The 17,547-nt window shown below is 46.8% G+C and overlaps 1 protein-coding gene across 1 annotated transcript in view; it reads left to right on the forward strand.

The window, feature by feature from the left end:
* The window catches only part of hip1r (huntingtin interacting protein 1 related), a 64,881-nt gene extending 53,942 nt beyond the window's left edge, over positions 1–10,939 (forward strand). The window contains exons 30-34 of the mRNA XM_084324164.1: positions 118–241; positions 1,571–1,585; positions 4,571–4,632; positions 7,256–8,182; positions 10,395–10,939. Of these exons, the coding sequence (XP_084180290.1) occupies positions 118–241; positions 1,571–1,585; positions 4,571–4,632; positions 7,256–8,182; positions 10,395–10,445 (1,179 nt within the window). The 3' untranslated portion in view covers positions 10,446–10,939. The remainder of the gene's footprint in view (positions 1–117; positions 242–1,570; positions 1,586–4,570; positions 4,633–7,255; positions 8,183–10,394) is intronic.
* Positions 10,940–17,547: the final 6,608 nt, after the last annotated feature.

The raw sequence follows: 17,547 nt of genomic DNA on the forward strand, positions 1-17,547 counted from the left end.
AGTGTATTTAATGTACAGTATTTAATGTACAGTATTTAGTGTATTTAATGTACAGTATTCAGTGTATTTAATGATCACGTGACTCCTTTGATAACACCTGTGTGTTTCTTCCCTCAGGTGAAGGCTGACCGGGGGAACAGGAAACTGCACTCATTGCAACAGGCCTCGAGACATGTCAACGACATGGCTGCTGTGGTGGTCACCTCCACCAAGCACGGGCAGAGACGGGTCACTGACACAGGTGAGTCACCTCCACCAAGCACGGGCAGAGACGGGTCACTGACACAGGTGAGTCACCTCCACCAAGCACGGGCAGAGACGGGTCACTGACACAGGTGAGTCACCTCCACCAACCACGGGCAGAGACGGGTCACTGAGACAGGTGAGTCACCTCCACCAAGCACGGGCAGAGACGGGTCACTGACACAGGTGAGTCACCTCCACCAAGCACGGGCAGAGACGGGTCACTGAGACAGGTGAGAGAGAGACAGATCACTGAGACAGTTGAGAGAGAGAGATCACTGATACAGGTGAGAGAGAGAGAGACGGATCACTGATACAGGTGAGAGAGAGACAGATCACTGATACAGGTGAGAGAGAGACAGAGACAGATCACTGATACAGGTGAGAGAGAGAGAGACAGATCACTGATACAGGTGAGAGAGAGACAGATCACTGATACAGGTGAGAGAGAGACAGATCACTGATACAGGTGAGAGAGAGACAGATCACTGATACAGGTGAGAGAGAGACAGATCACTGATACAGGTGAGAGAGAGACAGATCACTGATACAGGTGAGAGAGACAGATCACTGATACAGGTGAGAGAGAGACAGAGACAGATCACTGATACAGGTGAGAGAGAGACAGAGACAGATCACTGATACAGGTGAGAGAGAGACAGAGACAGATCACTGATGAAGGTGAGAGAGAGACAGAGACAGATCACTGATGAAGGTGAGAGAGAGACAGAGACAGATCACTGATGAAGGTGAGAGAGAGACAGATCATTGATGAAGGTGAGAGAGAGAGACAGATCATTGATGAAGGTGAGAGAGAGAGAGAGAGAGATCACTGATACAGGTGAGAGAGAGAGAGACGGATCATTGATGAAGGTGCGAGAGAGAGAGAGATCACTGATACAGGTGAGAGAGAGACAGATCGGAGAGAGAGATTTTTTTTTTAATCTACAGCAAAATGGGAACAACTTATTGATGTACCATATTTGATATACAAGAATATATAAAAATAACTATAGACACCAATATGTGAGCCTTCCAGCTGAAAGTACTGTACTGTACAGAATCTTCGCAACAAGGAGGATGTAAAAAATCTGGGGCATTGGGAACGGACAGATGAATGTGGATTTTGTGTGGAAGAAACTGAAGATTTATCACACCTTTTTTGGTACTGTCCTTATGTATAGTCTGTTTTGGGAATGGTGTGCAAAACTGGTTATCGATTTGCAATATCAGTTGTTATATTGATATACAGACTGTATTGTTGGGTGTTTTAAAGTAATTTAACCATACTTTTGTAAATATGATTATTCTCTTTGGGGAACTGCAGATATTCACGTGACAGGTAAGGCATCACAGCATAATAGAGGGGCTCTTGGTACAAGGTAATGACAGTCTAGGGGTGTTTAGTAGGGATGTTCGATATTATCGGCCGATATTGCCATTCAAATGTAATATCGGAAATGATTGGTATCGGTTAAAAAAAATCTTTTATTTTAATTTTTTTTTACATTTATTTAACCTTTATTTACCCCAGGCACGCAAGTAAGAACAAATTCTTATTTTATTTATTGTGAAAAGTATGCATAATGTTGGGGGGGGGGTTGATATCGGTATTGGAAATTAAGAGTTGGACACTATCGGTATATCGGTCAAAAAAGCCAATATCGAACATCCCTAGTGTTTAGGGATAGATGCAGTACCCTTAGGGGGCGCTGAAGAGTGGGAATAAATAGACGAGATACTTCTTAGTGGAGGATTAACCCTTTCACGGCCACACGACAGAAGGTTAACCCTTTACTATCACACAACCGACGGCGATGCTCCATCATTAGCATCATTAGCTCCGCGGCTAACCTTCTGTATTGTCACAGTGAAAGGGTTGCAGGGGCTTCATGTGCTTTGGGGTTTTCCGCTGCGCCGGGGCTCGCTCTGCCGTCGGCCTCCGCGCACCGGGAATGCGTTCACGGCTGTCTGCTGGTCACGCGGGCCGGTGGCTGGTGTTTGGGTGGTCTGCTGCTGTTGGGTACAGTTCTACTTTTTTGCTGCTTCTATTGAAGTTTTTGAATGTCTGTCATCATAGTTCATGATGTAATCATAATTATTATATTTTCATAATATAATAATAATTAATAAATCATAATTTCTTTTATTTATTTTTTTATTTTCTCCAAATAAAATCCTCAATTTGAATAAAGTGATTCATCTGATTAAATGAGTACGTTTTTTTTTTATTAAATCAACTTAAGGCTGAAGGGCTCCGCACACGGCGGGCGATTGTAGCCAGGCGACCGACTTTTTTTGAGAGCCGACTGACAGAATTGTATCGCCTTCATTGTTATGAATGAGAGAACCCACACGGCAGGAGATTTTGAAGCGACGGTCGCGCAGCTATTTCTGTCGCCTCGCTAAAAATCGCCTCGATCCTATTTTTTGAGGCGACGGCAGGCGACACAGCAGGACAGTGAGGAAATAACATGACTTCTACAGTAGAAGTAGTACAGAAGTTCTACTGGTGTATCATTTGTACACCATTAATTTATCAATACATTCATTGATCAATAACCTACGTATTATTACCATGCTACTTATGTTCATTATTATTAACAGGAACAATTTAAATAAATAACGTTAGTGGAGAAGCTATAGTGGCCGCTTGTCATTAACTAATAAATGAACAATGCGCCACGATGCACCTACTTAGATGTTTTTATACTCGGGTAACAAAATAAGTTGTGGATGTTGACAGAGTTTAATGTCCAGGCTGCAGCTTATGTGGTTTATAAGGTTTATTGTCCAAAGAAAATGATGGTTGAGAACAGAACAGCGTCTTCAGTGAAAAAAACATTCTCTCTCAGCTGCATAACAATACTTGTCCAATCGGTGGTAATTAGAACGTATCGTAGCGATCAGTCATGCAGTAATGTCAGGAAGAATGAGGAGAGGTTGTATTCGTATATGGTGGTATAATTCCAGCTCAATATGGGTTTAGTTCCCTCGTAAAGCACAACACAGCTACCTGCTAATACGCTAACCTAACATCCGGTCCGTCCTCTGATATCTCCCTCCGGGGGGAAACAAGTAACCACACCCCCCAGCTACACAGAGCGACGGTCGGCTCTGGTGTGGGGGGCCTCTGGTGTGGGGGGCCTCTGGTGTGGGGGGCCAGGCGATTGTCGTTGAGCGACAGACAATCGCATCGCCAGGCGACGTCGGTCGCCCGCCGTGTGCAGACCACTTGAAGGATGTCCTCTACAAAATCAGGAATTCTTACACTTTGCTAACATTATGATTTTCATATTTAGCACAATTAGAGAGAAATATAAGTTATTTAGTTCCACTCACTACACCCACCCCACCTGCAGTATCCATATGGTCACAGTCATGCAATTCTGTATACAATTATATCTAACGATTGAAAATCTTGTCAAATCGTCTGTGGGACTAAATGTTTACAAAAGGAGTCGATGGACTCTAATGGTTAAGTACGGCATTTGAAGGTCTTAAATAAAATATCTTTTAATAAAAAAACACATCTCTCTCCCTCTCTCTTTCCCCCCTCTCTCTCTCTCCCCCCCCCCTCTCTCTCTACCTCTCCCCCTCTCTATCTCCCCCCCTCTCTCTCTCCCCCCTCTCTCTCTCCTTCTCCCCCCCCCTCTCTCTCTCCCTTCTCCCCCTCTCTCTCTCTCCCCCCCTCTCTCTCCATCTCCCCCCTCCCTCTCTCTCCCCCCTCTCTCTCCCCCCCCCTCTCTCCCCCCCTCTCTCTCTCTCCCCCCCTCTCCCTCTCCCCCCTCTCTCTCTCTCTCTCCCCCCTCTCTCTCCCCTCTCCCCCTCTCTCTCCCTCTCTCCCCCTCTCTCCCCCCTCTCTCTCTCTCTCTCTCCCCCTCTCTCTACCTCTCTCTCTCCCCTCCCCCCTCTCTCTCCCTCCCCCCCTCTCTCTCCCTCCCCCCCTCTCTCTCCCTCTCCCCCCCTCTCTCTCTCCCTCTCCCCCCATCTCTCTCTCCCTCCCCCCTCTCCCTCTCCCTCTCTCTCCCTCCCCCCTCTCTCTCTCCCTCCCCCCCTCTCTCTCCCTCCCCCCCCTCTCTCTCCCTCTCCCCCCCTCTCTCTCTCCCTCCCCCCTCTCCCTCTCTCTCTCCCTCTCTCCCTCTCTCTCTCCCTCCCCCCTCTCTCTCTCCCTCCCCCCTCTCTCCCTCCCCCTCTCTCTCTCCCTCCCCCCTCTCTCTCCCCCCCTCTCTCCCTCTCCCCCCTCTCTCTCCCTCCCCCCCTCTCTCTCTCCCCCCCTCTCTCCCCCCCCCCCTCTCTCTCTCCCTCTCCCCCACCTCTTCTACAGGCCCAACAGACTTCGCTGGAAAGTCTCTGATTAAACTGAAGACGGAGGAGATGGATGCTCAGGTACGTAGGTCACATGATCTCGCTGTCCTGAAGCTGCTTAGCAACACTGACATCTGTTGTTTGTCCCCTTTCCCTGTTAGTAATAAAGATTACTTTATTGTCAAAGTACACAATGTGTATTTTATTTTTTCATATCCCTCCTAGTTACACACAGTCCTCATATCTCTCCTAGTTACACACAGTCCTCATATCCCTCCTAGTTACACATACACACAGTCATCATATCCCTCCTAGTTACACACAGTCCTCATATCCCTCCTAGTTACACACAGTCCTCATATCCCTCCTAGTTACACACAGTCCTCATATCCCTCCTAGTTACACATACACACAGTCCTCATATCCCTCCTAGTTACACACAGTCCTCATATCCCTCCTAGTTACACACAGTCCTCATATCCCTCCTAGTTACACACACACAGTCCTCATATCCCTCCTAGTTACACACAGTCCTCATATCCCTCCTAGTTACACACAGTCCTCATATCCCTCCTAGTTACACACAGTCCTCATATCCATCCTAGTTACACACAGTCCTCACATCCCTCCTAGTTACACACAGTCCTCACATCCCTCCTAGTTACACACACAGTCCTCATATTCCTCCTAGTTACACACAGTCCTCATATCCCTCCTAGTTACACACAGTCCTCATATACCTCCTAGTTACACACAGTCCTCATATCCCTCCTAGTTACACACAGTCCTCATATCCATCCTAGTTACACACAGTCCTCACATCCCTCCTAGTTACACACAGTCCTCACATCCCTCCTAGTTACACACAGTCCTCATATCCATCCTAGTTACACACAGTCCTCATATCCCTCCTAGTTACACACACAGTCCTCATATCCCTCCTAGTTACACACAGTCCTCACATCCCTCCTAGTTACACACACAGTCCTCATATCCCTCCTAGTTACACACAGTCCTCACATCCCTCCTAGTTACACACAGTCCTCATATCCCTCCTAGTTACACACAGTCCTCATATCCCTCCTAGTTACACACAGTCCTCATATCCCTCCTAGTTACACACAGTCCTCATATACCTCCTAGTTACACACAGTCCTCACATCCCTCCTAGTGACACACAGTCCTCATATACCTCCTAGTTACACACAGTCCTCATATCCCTCCTAGTTACACACAGTCCTCATATCCCTCCTAGTTACACAAACAGTCCTCATATCCCTCCTAGTTACACACAGTCCTCACATCCCTCCTAGTTACACACAGTCCTCATATCCCTCCTAGTTACACACAGTCCTCATATCCCTCCTAGTTACACACAGTCCTCATATCCCTCCTAGTTACACACAGTCCTCATATCCCTCCTAGTTACACACAGTCCTCATATCCCTCCTAGTTACACACAGTCCTCATATCCCTCCTAGTTACACACAGTCCTCATATCCCTCCTAGTTACACACAGTCCTCATATCCCTCCTAGTTACACACAGTCCTCATATCCCTCCTAGTTACACACAGTCCTCATATCCCTCCTAGTTACACACGGTCCTCATATCCCTCCTAGTTACACACGGTCCTCGTATCCCTCCTAGTTACACACAGTCCTCATATCCCTCCTAGTTACACACAGTCCTCATATAATAATAATAATAATAATAATAATAATAATAATAATAATAATAATAATAATAATAATAATAATAATAATAACTTTATTTGTATAGCACTTTTCATACAGAGGTTGCAGTTCAAAGTGCTTCACAACAGTAAAAGATACAGGCATAAGTGGGCATAAAAAAGATAGACAGGTAGCAAGGTATGGCAAATCACAGTGTTTCACATTAGGATCTAGCATCCCAATAGGTTCTCCGCTTACAGTTTTCAGTAATACAAATAATAAAAATAGTTTAAAATGATTCAGTTTAAAAATAGTCTAAAAATTATAAAATAGAACGGACATAAAAAATACAGGCATGAGCGAGCATAGCAAGGTATGGTAAATCACTGTTTCACATTAGGATCTAGCATCCTAATAGGCTCTCTATTCAGTAATACAAATAATCAGTGTTTCACATTTGGAAAAATAGTCATCAGTAAGAAGTAAAAAGTGCGATAACCGACACATGAATTTGATAGGCAGTGTATAAGAGTAGGCAGGGTAAGAATAGTCCAGGTAAGTACAAGTTGTGTCAGGATATCCCTGATGTTTCCTCTTGCCACTAGGTGGTAGCAGATGTCTATCAGTGAAATGCCTGAGCAAAGAGATAGGTTTTAAGCTGTCTTTTAAAGATGTCTAGCGAGTTGGCTTCTATTCCCTCCTAGTTACACATACACACAGTCCTCATATCCCTCCTAGTTACACACACACACACAGTCCCCATCAGAAAGGTCAGAGCACAGGGTCGCTGTTTTGGGGTTCAATTTCTTGCTCAAGGGCACTTAGGCAGAGATGGCGGGCACTGTAGATGTAACACCAGCCGCCCTTCAGTCACCAGCTCTCAGCTGGAATACACCCTCCTGTCAGTGGCAGGGATCGAACTGGCAACCTTTCAGTTACTGGCCGGCCTTGTTGACCTGCCTGGTTAAATAAAATTAAAAAAAAATTAAAACATGCTTACCTGGTCTTACTCCATTACTTGACCCCCAGGTGAAGGTTCTGGAGCTGGAGAACCTGCTGGAACACGAGCGCATGCGTCTGGGAGAGCTGCGGAAGAGGCACTACGAGCTGGGCAGCGCTGACTCCGGCCCCGAGGCCGACCTGGAGGAGGACAGCTTCCCACCCCCACCTCCACCCGCCTTACTGGCCTCCACCCAGCTCCCCCAGGCCTACTCACAGACACAGCCCTACCTGAACACTCTACCTGCCTCTCTGCCCCAGTCTTACACGGCCAACCAAACCTATTCACAGGCCCAATCCTCCACACCATCTCAAACCTACACGCCTTCTCAAACCTACACGCCTTCTCAATCCTCCACGCCTTCTCAATCCTCCACGCCTTCTCAAACCTACACGCCTTCTCAATCCTCCACACCTTCTCAAATCTACACGCCATCTCTAACCTACACGCCATCTCAAACCTACACGCCATCTCAAACCTACACGCCTTCTCAAACCTACACGCCTTCTCAAACCTACATGCCTTCTCAAACCTACACGCCTTCTCAAACCTACACGCCATCTCAAACCTACACGCCATCTCAAACCTACACGCCTTCTCAAACCTACACGCCATCTCAAACCTCCACGCCATCTCAAACCTACACGCCATCTCAAACCTACACGCCTTCTCAATCCTACATGCCTTCTCAATCCTACACGCCATCTCAAACCTACACGTCTTCTCAATCCTACACACCAAACCAAACCCAAAGTTACCTGCCACCTCCCTCCTCCTACTCCCAAACCCAACCCTCCTCACGTAAGTCGAGCCTCTCCCAGCCTCAGCCCCAGTCGAGCCTCTCCCAGCCTCAGCCCCAGTCGACGCCACCGAACTCTCCAGCACTCAACAAGCCACCCATCGCCGCCAGGAGATCCAACATCTTGGCCAAAACTGGATTCCTGCTGAAGAATGCAGTAAGTGGCAACTCCTTTTGAGGTGTTATGCCGTTCACCGGGGGGGGGGGGGAGGGGGCAACAGTGGCTCGGGAGGTAGAGCAGTCGCCTGTAATCCGGCGGTTCCCACAGGTTCAATACCCGCTCCTCCCGGGCAGCGTGTCGGAAGTGTGCTTGGGCAAGTCGCTTACCCTTAACATCGACCAATGAAAGGTGGTCAACATCAACAGGATATCCCTACTGAGTACAATGACACAACCCGCAAGACAGAGGGCGCTATCCAGCAATTCAGTACTGCAACACAGAGGGGCAATGAAGGGTTAAGTGGATGAGGTCATTGGCAGGTCAGCTGAGCTACGAGCATGAGCCTCACAGCTGTTAGGCTGAACCAATCATGAGCCATGAGCCACACAGGTGATGCAATCACAATGACTTGCATTTTCCATCCAATGCATGTCTATGGAGGCAGATGCATGACTGCATTGTCACGTTGATTAAAAGAAAACTATAAGAGATGAAGCGTTGTGACTCGCACGTGAGCACTTAAACGAGTAGGCGAAGGGTTGTGTGCGATATTGTGGCATTCCTTCGACAATTGTGGCCTAGGTGGCGATCGGAACAGAAGGGGAAAAAAGCTAAAAAATCAGCGGATTCCTAGAGTGGGATTACATTGCGGTCTATGGGGAGGAGAACCTTCAAACAAATGGTCGTCAGTTGAGATAGAAATGTCCAATTCCATTTATTTATCTTTTGTGAGCGAGCTGACAGCCGTGTCATCGTTTTGATGTGTTTGTTTTTTTTCTACGTCCAAAATTGAGATCACTCTCGCAATTTACCCAAGGCAGTGGAAAAAAATTATTCCAGCTCCCGCACTAAGTTGCAATGCATTTCCAATGGGACCTAAATGTTCCCGTTTAAAGTCGATTCGTAGCCAAACGGTGCAGTGAAACTTTCCGGGTTTGAATAGCGCTGTTGCCATGGGCAGGCCGGTCGTTTTGATACATTTCACGTGTATGGGGCGCGAACGCTCTGGCAAGAGTAGTGTTTGCAAAATCGATGGAATAATAAATAAATAATAAAAAGAGTATAGATAACTACAGTGTGGGTGGCAACCTGGCTTCGATTATCGGCTATTGTAACAATTCTGCCTCATGAACATTGGAAAGCTTTCCATTTTTGCACAAAATGAGTTCCCTTCTATCACTAACATTATTATTTTTTAATATTTTTGGTTGAAATAAAATTCAGCGATTTTTTTTTTTTTACGATTAATTGCGAATATTTTCATGTTGAGCTATAGATTGTGGATGAATATGCACAGAAAGGTACACCGTGCCAATGTTCACGCTTTATTTGTTTTAAACAAGACTATTTAGAAATGGGCAATGGGGGGAAATACGTTGCGATTTCAAGCGAGGTGGACCGGCCGGAAACGGCAATGACGTAACCACTACACCTCCCTATAGACCAGGAAGTAACCACTACACCTCCCTATAGACCAGGAAGTAACCACTACACCTCCCTATAGACCAGGAAGTAACCACTACACCTCCCTATAGACCAGGAAGTAACCAGTACACCTCCCTATAGACCAGGAAGTAACCACTACACCTCCCTATAGACCAGGAAGTAACCACTACACCTCCCTATAGACCAGGAAGTAACCACTACACCTCCCTATAGACCAGGAAGTAACCACTACACCTCCCTATAGACCAGGAAGTAACCACTACACCTCCCTATAGACCAGGAAGTAACCACTACACCTCCCTATAGACCAGGAAGTAACCACTACACCTCCCTATACACCAGGAAGTAACCACTACACCTCCCTATAGACCAGGACGAAACCACTACACCTCCCTATACACCAGGAAGTAACCACTACACCTCCCTATAGACCAGGAAGTAACCACTACACCTCCCTATAGACCAGGACGTAACCACTACACCTCCCTATAGACCAGGAAGTAACCACTACACCTCCCTATAGACCAGGAAGTAACCACTACACCTCCCTATAGACCAGGAAGTAACCACTACACCTCCCTATAGACCAGGAAGTAACCACTACACCTCCCTATAGACCAGGAAGTAACCACTAAACCTCCCTATAGACCAGGAAGTAACCACTACACCTCCCTATAGACCAGGAAGTGACCACTACACCTCCCTATAAAGGAATATCTTAACTTATCTTGGATGTGATGTTTCTCCTTCTGTTCCATTGTAGTTCAAGCGACCTGAACCTGGACGAGCTGAACCTGGACCTGCAGAGTCCTGAGTCCTGACTGGAAGAGGAGACTCAGAAACATGAATATATAATCTATTGTGTTGCTGTATTAAAACAAATGAGATACAGTATGATGATAACGAATCACAATCCTCGCAACGTTGATCTCTCTCTATACCCCGTTGTTGTCGTCCTGCATGTGATTTCCAAACGGAATATTCTATACGAGCAGTTTCAGTGAGTTGTTCATAAATGATTCTAAAGAAGGTGGAAATGAAATGGCAATAGATTGTGTACATATTTTCAAATGTATTTCTAATGTGTATCATGTATCCGCATCGTGTGTCTCTTGTGTGTAATTATATTAAACGTGTAGAAACGTGTCCCCAGTGGTTAACGTACATTGACATTTTTGTGGGTACTGTCGATCATTACCGCACACACACACACACACACACACACAAATGTATTCGCTTAAAATGTATTAGCTGTGTTGGATAAGAAAGGAACAGTTTTCTGGTGTTGAATGAAGTATAGCCCACGTTCGTTGGGGTCCTGAGGGGGGGGGGGGGGGGGGGGGGGGAGAGCGAGCGAGCGAGTGTCCATGGTATTGTATTTATTATTTTTATGTCTTTTTTTTTGTTGTTATTATTTCTGTTATTGTCCTGTGAGTTATTGTTGATTATTACTGTTACTGTATTGTTTGTCTTGTTTCATGTAAAAAATAAAAAAGAGAAAATAAAAAACATTTGTTCAAAAAAAATAAGATTAAAATGTATTGTAATAAAAAATTACATTAATAATAATAATGCATTCAATTTATAGTGCACTCTACATTTGGTTAACCTTCTGTAGTGTGTTAGTGAAAGGTTAACCTTCTGTAGTGTGGTAGTGAAAGGTTAACCTTCTGTAGTATGGTAGTGAAAGGTTAACCATCTGTAGTGTGTTAGTGAAAGGTTAACCTTCTGTAGTGTGGTAGTGAAAGGTTAAGATAAGATAAGATAAGATATTCCTTTATTGATCCCCTTGGGGAAATTCAGGCATCATAGCAGCATGGGGGGGAGGGGGGGAGGGGTACAGGTAGTAAAACAACACAGTATACAGGTAGTAAAAGACAACACAGGCAGTGTAAACAATTTGATCAATATGGTCAATATAATTTACTATCTGACTAGCTGAGGAATATTCACATTATTCACAGTGTCACATGAGGTGCAGTATGCAAGAGGTAGTGTTATAATAATTTACTATCTACTGAGTATACATTAATCAAAGTACCAGGGTAGTCTACTTTGTCCCCCTTGGGTTCCTATAAGTCCCAGGTCAATGTCTGGTAGCAGTCGCTGTCGCTGCCCCCTGTTGTGGGGCCTGGAGGCTGCTAGTCGCTGCCCACTGTTGTGGAGCCTGATGGCCGCTGGTATGAAGGACTGTCCTTCTTGAACCTTCTGTAGTATGGTAGTGAAAGGTTAACCGTCTGTAGTGTGTTAGTGAAAGGTTAACCTTCTGTAGTGTGGTAGTGAAAGGTTAACCTGTAGTGTGGTAGTGAAAGGTTAACCTTCTGTAGTGTGTTAGTGAAAGGGTTAACCTTCTGTAGTGTGGTAGTGAAAGGTTAACCTTCTGTAGTGTGGTAGTGAAAGGTTAACCTTCTGTAGTGTGGTAGTGAAAGGTTAACTGTCTGTAGTGTGTTAGTGAAAGGTTAACCTTCTGTAGTGTGGTAGTGAAAGGTTAACCTTCTGTAGTGTGGTAGTGAAAGGTTAACCTTCTGTAGTGTGGTAGTGAAAGGGTTAACCTTCTGTAGTGTGGTAGTGAAAGGGTTAACCTTCTGTAGTGTGGTAGTGAAAGGTTAACCTGTAGTGTGGTAGTGAAAGGTTAACCTTCTGTAGTGTGGTAGTGAAAGGTTAACCTTCTGTAGTGTGGTAGTGAAAAGGTTAACCTTCTCTAGTGTGGTAGTGAAAGGTTAACCTTCTGTAGTGTGGGAGTGAAAGGTTAACCTTCTGTAGTGTGGTAGTGAAAGGGTTAACCTTCTGTAGTGTGGTAGTGAACGGTTAACCTTCTGTAGTGTGGTAGTGAAAGGTTAACCTTCTGTAGTGTGGTAGTGAAAGGTTAACCTTCTGTAGTGTGGTAGTGAAAGGTTAACCTTCTGTAGTGTGGTAGTGAAAGGTTAACCGTCTGTAGTGTGTTAGTGAAAGGTTAACCTTCTGTAGTGTGGTAGTGAAAGGGTTAACCTTCTGTAGTGTGGTAGTGAAAGGTTAACCTTCTGTAGTGGTAGTGAAAGGTTCACCGTCTATAGTGTGTTAGTGAAAGGTTAACCTTCTGTAGTGTGTTAGTGAAAGGTTAACTGTCTAGTGTGTTAGTGAAAGGTTAACCATCTGTAGTGGTAGTGAAAGGGTTAACCTTCTGTAGTGTGTTAGTGAAAGGTTAACTGTCTGTAGTGTGGTAGTGAAAGGTTAACCTTCTGTAGTGTGGTAGTGAAAGGTTAACCTTCTGTAGTGTTAGTGAAAGGTTAACCTTCTGTAGTGTGGTAGTGAAAGGTTAACCTTCTGTAGTGTGGTAGTGAAAGGGTTAACCTTCTGTAGTGTGGTAGTGAAAGGGTTAACCTTCTGTAGTGTGGTAGTGAAAGGTTAACCTTCTGTAGTGTGGTAGTGAAAGGGTTAACCTTCTGTAGTGTGGTAGTGAAAGGTTAACGATAGGTTATGACTATAACCAAGTTCTGTTAGTTAGGGGCGATGCTTGGCGGACTATAGTCCGTGCAGGTTTTGGTGGTTAAGAGTCAGACACACTTAGTGGTCAGTGTTTCATTCCCACATCAATCAATCAATCAATAAATCAACCAACCAACCAATATGATCGAGTTCTATACAAGAGTAGCAGCACAAGAGAAAAAACATCTGTTCCAATTTCAACCAAGATGCATGAACTAAAAACAACTAAGATTCAGTAACTCTCGGAGGCCGATGGATGTTCTAAATATAATGTTCTTTATTTACATAATTGTATCAATAAATAATGTTCTTTATTTATATAATTTGTCAATAACCTTCACTACCACACTACAGAAGGTTAACCTTTCACTACCACACTACAGAAGGTTAACCTTTCACTACCACACTACAGAAGGTTAACCTTTCACTACCACACTACAGAAGGTTAACCTTTCACTAACACTACAGAAGGTTAACCTTTCACTACCACACTACAGAAGGTTAACCCTTTCACTACCACACTACAGAAGGTTAACCTTTCACTACCACACTACAGAAGGTTAACCCTTTCACTACCACACTACAGAAGGTTAACCTTTCACTACCACACTACAGAAGGTTCTGTATCGTTAGTGGCTTAGCTTGGCATCACACTGCACTATCTCGCGTACGTGCACGCGTACTGAATAAACCACAAATGTACCTCTAATACCAGTATTAGTCTGACCACACCCCTCATCAGCTTACCTTCATAAGCAGGTGTGTGGTCACCTGCTCTCCTCCTTCCCAAGCTTTCACCACAAGGTGAGGTCAAGGGCTGCAGCGGCCGTCTGATGCCAAGCATCGCCCCTAACTAACAGAACTTGGTTATAGTCATAACCTATCGTTCTGTATCGTTAGTGGCTTAGCTTGGCATCACACTGCACAAGGGAGGCCAAGCGGAGCCACTGGCTGACAAATACACCCCGCTGACAGCCCCCCAAAACCATCAGAACAGGGAGGGCCGAGCCCCCCCGACCCCCCCTAATGGAGGGTATCCCCCCTATTAGAGGCTTCACGGGAAGGCGACGGACCCGACCGTGCGAAGAGGCACTCAAGCAACTTAACGCACAGGGTGAGCAGACCGTGGCTTGACCCCACGACTACACACACGCACAACCCGCATGCCACCCGGGAACGAACGGAGGAACAACCTCGTTACTGCCCCCAGAATCACGGGGTCAAGGGCAAACCCAACCCCGTGGCAAGGCCGTAGCAGCGGAGCGCGAAGGAAGACCCAGACCCACCAAAAGGACTGGACTCCCTGGAATGGGGGCCCGGAGAAGTCCATGATGCCAGCATCAAGACCCCACCAGGTGGGCACGTAGTGCCCCGCCCCCCACATCGCCAGCGTATTCGGACAAAGGCCCCCCAATTACTGCACCTGGTAATCCCAGGCGGTATCCCAACCAAGTACTAACCAGGCCAGAACCTGCTTAGCTTCCGAGATCGGACGAGATCGGGCGTGTTCAGGTCGGTATGGCCGTAAGCCGAGCGGGCCCCGTCCCCCCAACAGTACACCGCCTGGCACACTAACCCTGCAGAACAGACAGTCAGCATGGCCGTAAGCACACAAAAAAGGTTAACCAACGGAAGCAGGCAGCGCACCGGGGAAAAACCAGGCAACAGGCTGTTAACCCTAGCCTGGAGACTGCGGACGAGACAGGCGCCAGAGGGGACAGCTGAACACAGCCGCCCCGGCGGAAGGAGCGTAAGCTGGCGGTGTTGCATGACCAAGCCTCCATTTAAAAACCCCCACCCAGAGGGGTCGAGGCAGAGAAGGCTGACACGATTGGCAGACGTCATGAACGTGCAGGGGCACCCTCAAACGGTGAACCCGGGAGTTGACACTGCTCCAACACACCAGGGAATCAACCACCTCGGTGTTACCCAATGCGGTGGTTGTTCCTATAACCCCTCAAGAAAAAACTCCAAAACACACCTGCGGGTATACACCGGCTATACCGCAGTACAAGTGTTTCAGTTTCCAAAAAGGGTTAACCCAGGCCTACGGGTCGCAAACATCACTTCGGACCGGGCCTGGCGGTACGGGAAGCACAGGGTCACCAGAGGAGGTCAAAAAACCACCCCCACAGGCCCCTCTTCGCCATGCGTGAGAGAGGAGCGAAAAATAATGGAGAACCAGCCCCTAAGCACACCGTACCTGGTATTCCCCGGCGGTCTCCCAACCAAGTACTAACCAGGACCAACCTGTGTAGCGGCCGAGATCCGACGAGATCGAGCGCGTACAGAATGGCATGGCTGTAAGCCATGACGACAGTGCTGAGTAAAAACATACCCAACCAGGGTCTCCATAGCGCTTAACCCTGTGACACCCAGACCGACCTGGCATTTTTCCCCCTGAAAAAAGCCCAAGTCCCTCAGGGTACCAGAACAGCAGATCTGCATCCCCGGCGGACAACGGGTTCAACTGATCTGGACCAGCGTGACCAGAACCAGTCCCGTGCCCTAACCACGCCGACATGCCTACTCCAGGAGAAGGGCAGATATGCGTGTTGATCTTAACATGAAAAGAAGGCGCCACCCAGACGTTCGGACGAACCGCGCCTGGTGGCCCACCCCAAGGGCGTGAGACCCCACTACATATGTTCAGATCCATCCCGTCATCATCCCCCAGACATGAACGAGAATCCGTCGACAACCCACCCAGGTCATGGGATGTGGTCGTCGGAAGAGGAAAAACCCCCATCTCAGTTGCTTTATAAAAACGCTGTTTCAACCACAAGCAACCAAGGCGTGCCAGTCAATCGCCTGTTTACAGCGAGCTAGCACTATACGTGCGTCGGGACACACCCCCATCAATGAACAGGCTATTTAGACCTGTCATTGAATCCCCAAGGCGCCCAGGGGAACGACAAGAGGGGTGTGACACTCCCTAACTCCAACACTTCTGGAATAGAAAGAAGGAAGCATCAACAGTATGTATCCCAGTCTACACAGCCGGGGTAAAAAATGTTCACATTTTTACATCCCACCACCCTCCCATAGGAAAGAGACGGGGATCCCCAGAGAGACTTCCCACGCGAGCTGTACAGATTGAAAAGAATATATTGCACCTTGAGCCATGTAAAAAACTGGTTTTAGGGCCTCCGGGGAAGAGGCACTGAACCCATACACACTCAATAAACGAATTGAATCGAATATACATACAATAGAAAAGGACCCTTCTAGAGGGTCCACTCACTTTGACAATCTGAGGGGGAAAGGCTCTGTACTCTGATGGAGGCTTCCTCACATGGAAGAAGGAGTCCGAACTCACAGAAGGCCTGAATAGGCGCTTGGTGAGGAGGAGCCCTGACCACCCCCCCTGAAAACAGATCCATCACATGGACCTGAACAGCACACGGAAGTCCTACCAACAGAGACGCGCACGGTGACGTACTCTATGGCGGAGGAATTCCTGCGGTGCACACGCCCAATATACCAGGCCGTGGGACCAGGAACTCCCTCCCCCCCCCCGTAACGTGCCGAACCGCCACGTGACGGGAACCTTGAAGGACAGGGGGTGTACCCCTGACCGACAGAACAATGGGGAGAGGAAAGGTTACCAGTTCACCCCTTTACGACCCCACACCCATGATACGACGTAACGACAAAAAGAGAATATGACACAGTCATAGTCAGCTCTATGAAGCGTTTCACAGCTCCACACAGCGCATGAGCTAACCTGCTATCTGATTTTTACTAAGGAAAAACACAGAATAGAGAGGGCTCTAAGAACCCCGGTCCAACATACACATGTGCTTCTGTGGCCAGTACAACCCAGTTGTAGGTCACATGACACACACAACCCATCATCACCTACAAAAAATGGCAAAACCACTCAACAGAGGAACGCCGTTTTTTTCACAATGAGAGAATACATCATTCTTGATTAGTATCGACCACAGGCCTTGCTAAGCACACATGACAGCAACCAAACCAATTTCCCTTTAGGAAATAAGTTTCTCCAGCAGATTTAGCACAACCTCAGCAATCAAGCTAAGAGTTACATCGTATCCCTACCACACAAAAGACACAATTAATGCACAACATGTCTGATAGGAGGTGATAAAGTCCCCAGGGAACCGGGGGGGAAAACACAATCCTCCTATTTTACCCTCAATACGGCCAGTTAAAACAGGAAAACCTGTTAATGTGTGAACACACTGTTCATTGTCATTACAGTCTGAGAAAGAACATTCTTTTACTCACTTGTCACCAAGCATAGCTTCATAGGTTAGTTACCTTAGTTGTGAGTACACGGCCGTGTTACCCACACAACAACCAGATCATTACATCCCGTTTGCACGGAGAAGCTAACTGCCAGTGACAAAAACAGCTCACACATAACCCGCAACGTATCCTAAATGCATTGTAGCAACACACGTTTTGGGAAAAACACCGTTATT

This window comes from Notolepis coatsorum (genome assembly GCF_963971535.1).
Source record: "Notolepis coatsorum genome assembly, chromosome: 11".
Lineage (NCBI taxonomy): Eukaryota > Metazoa > Chordata > Actinopteri > Aulopiformes > Paralepididae > Notolepis > Notolepis coatsorum.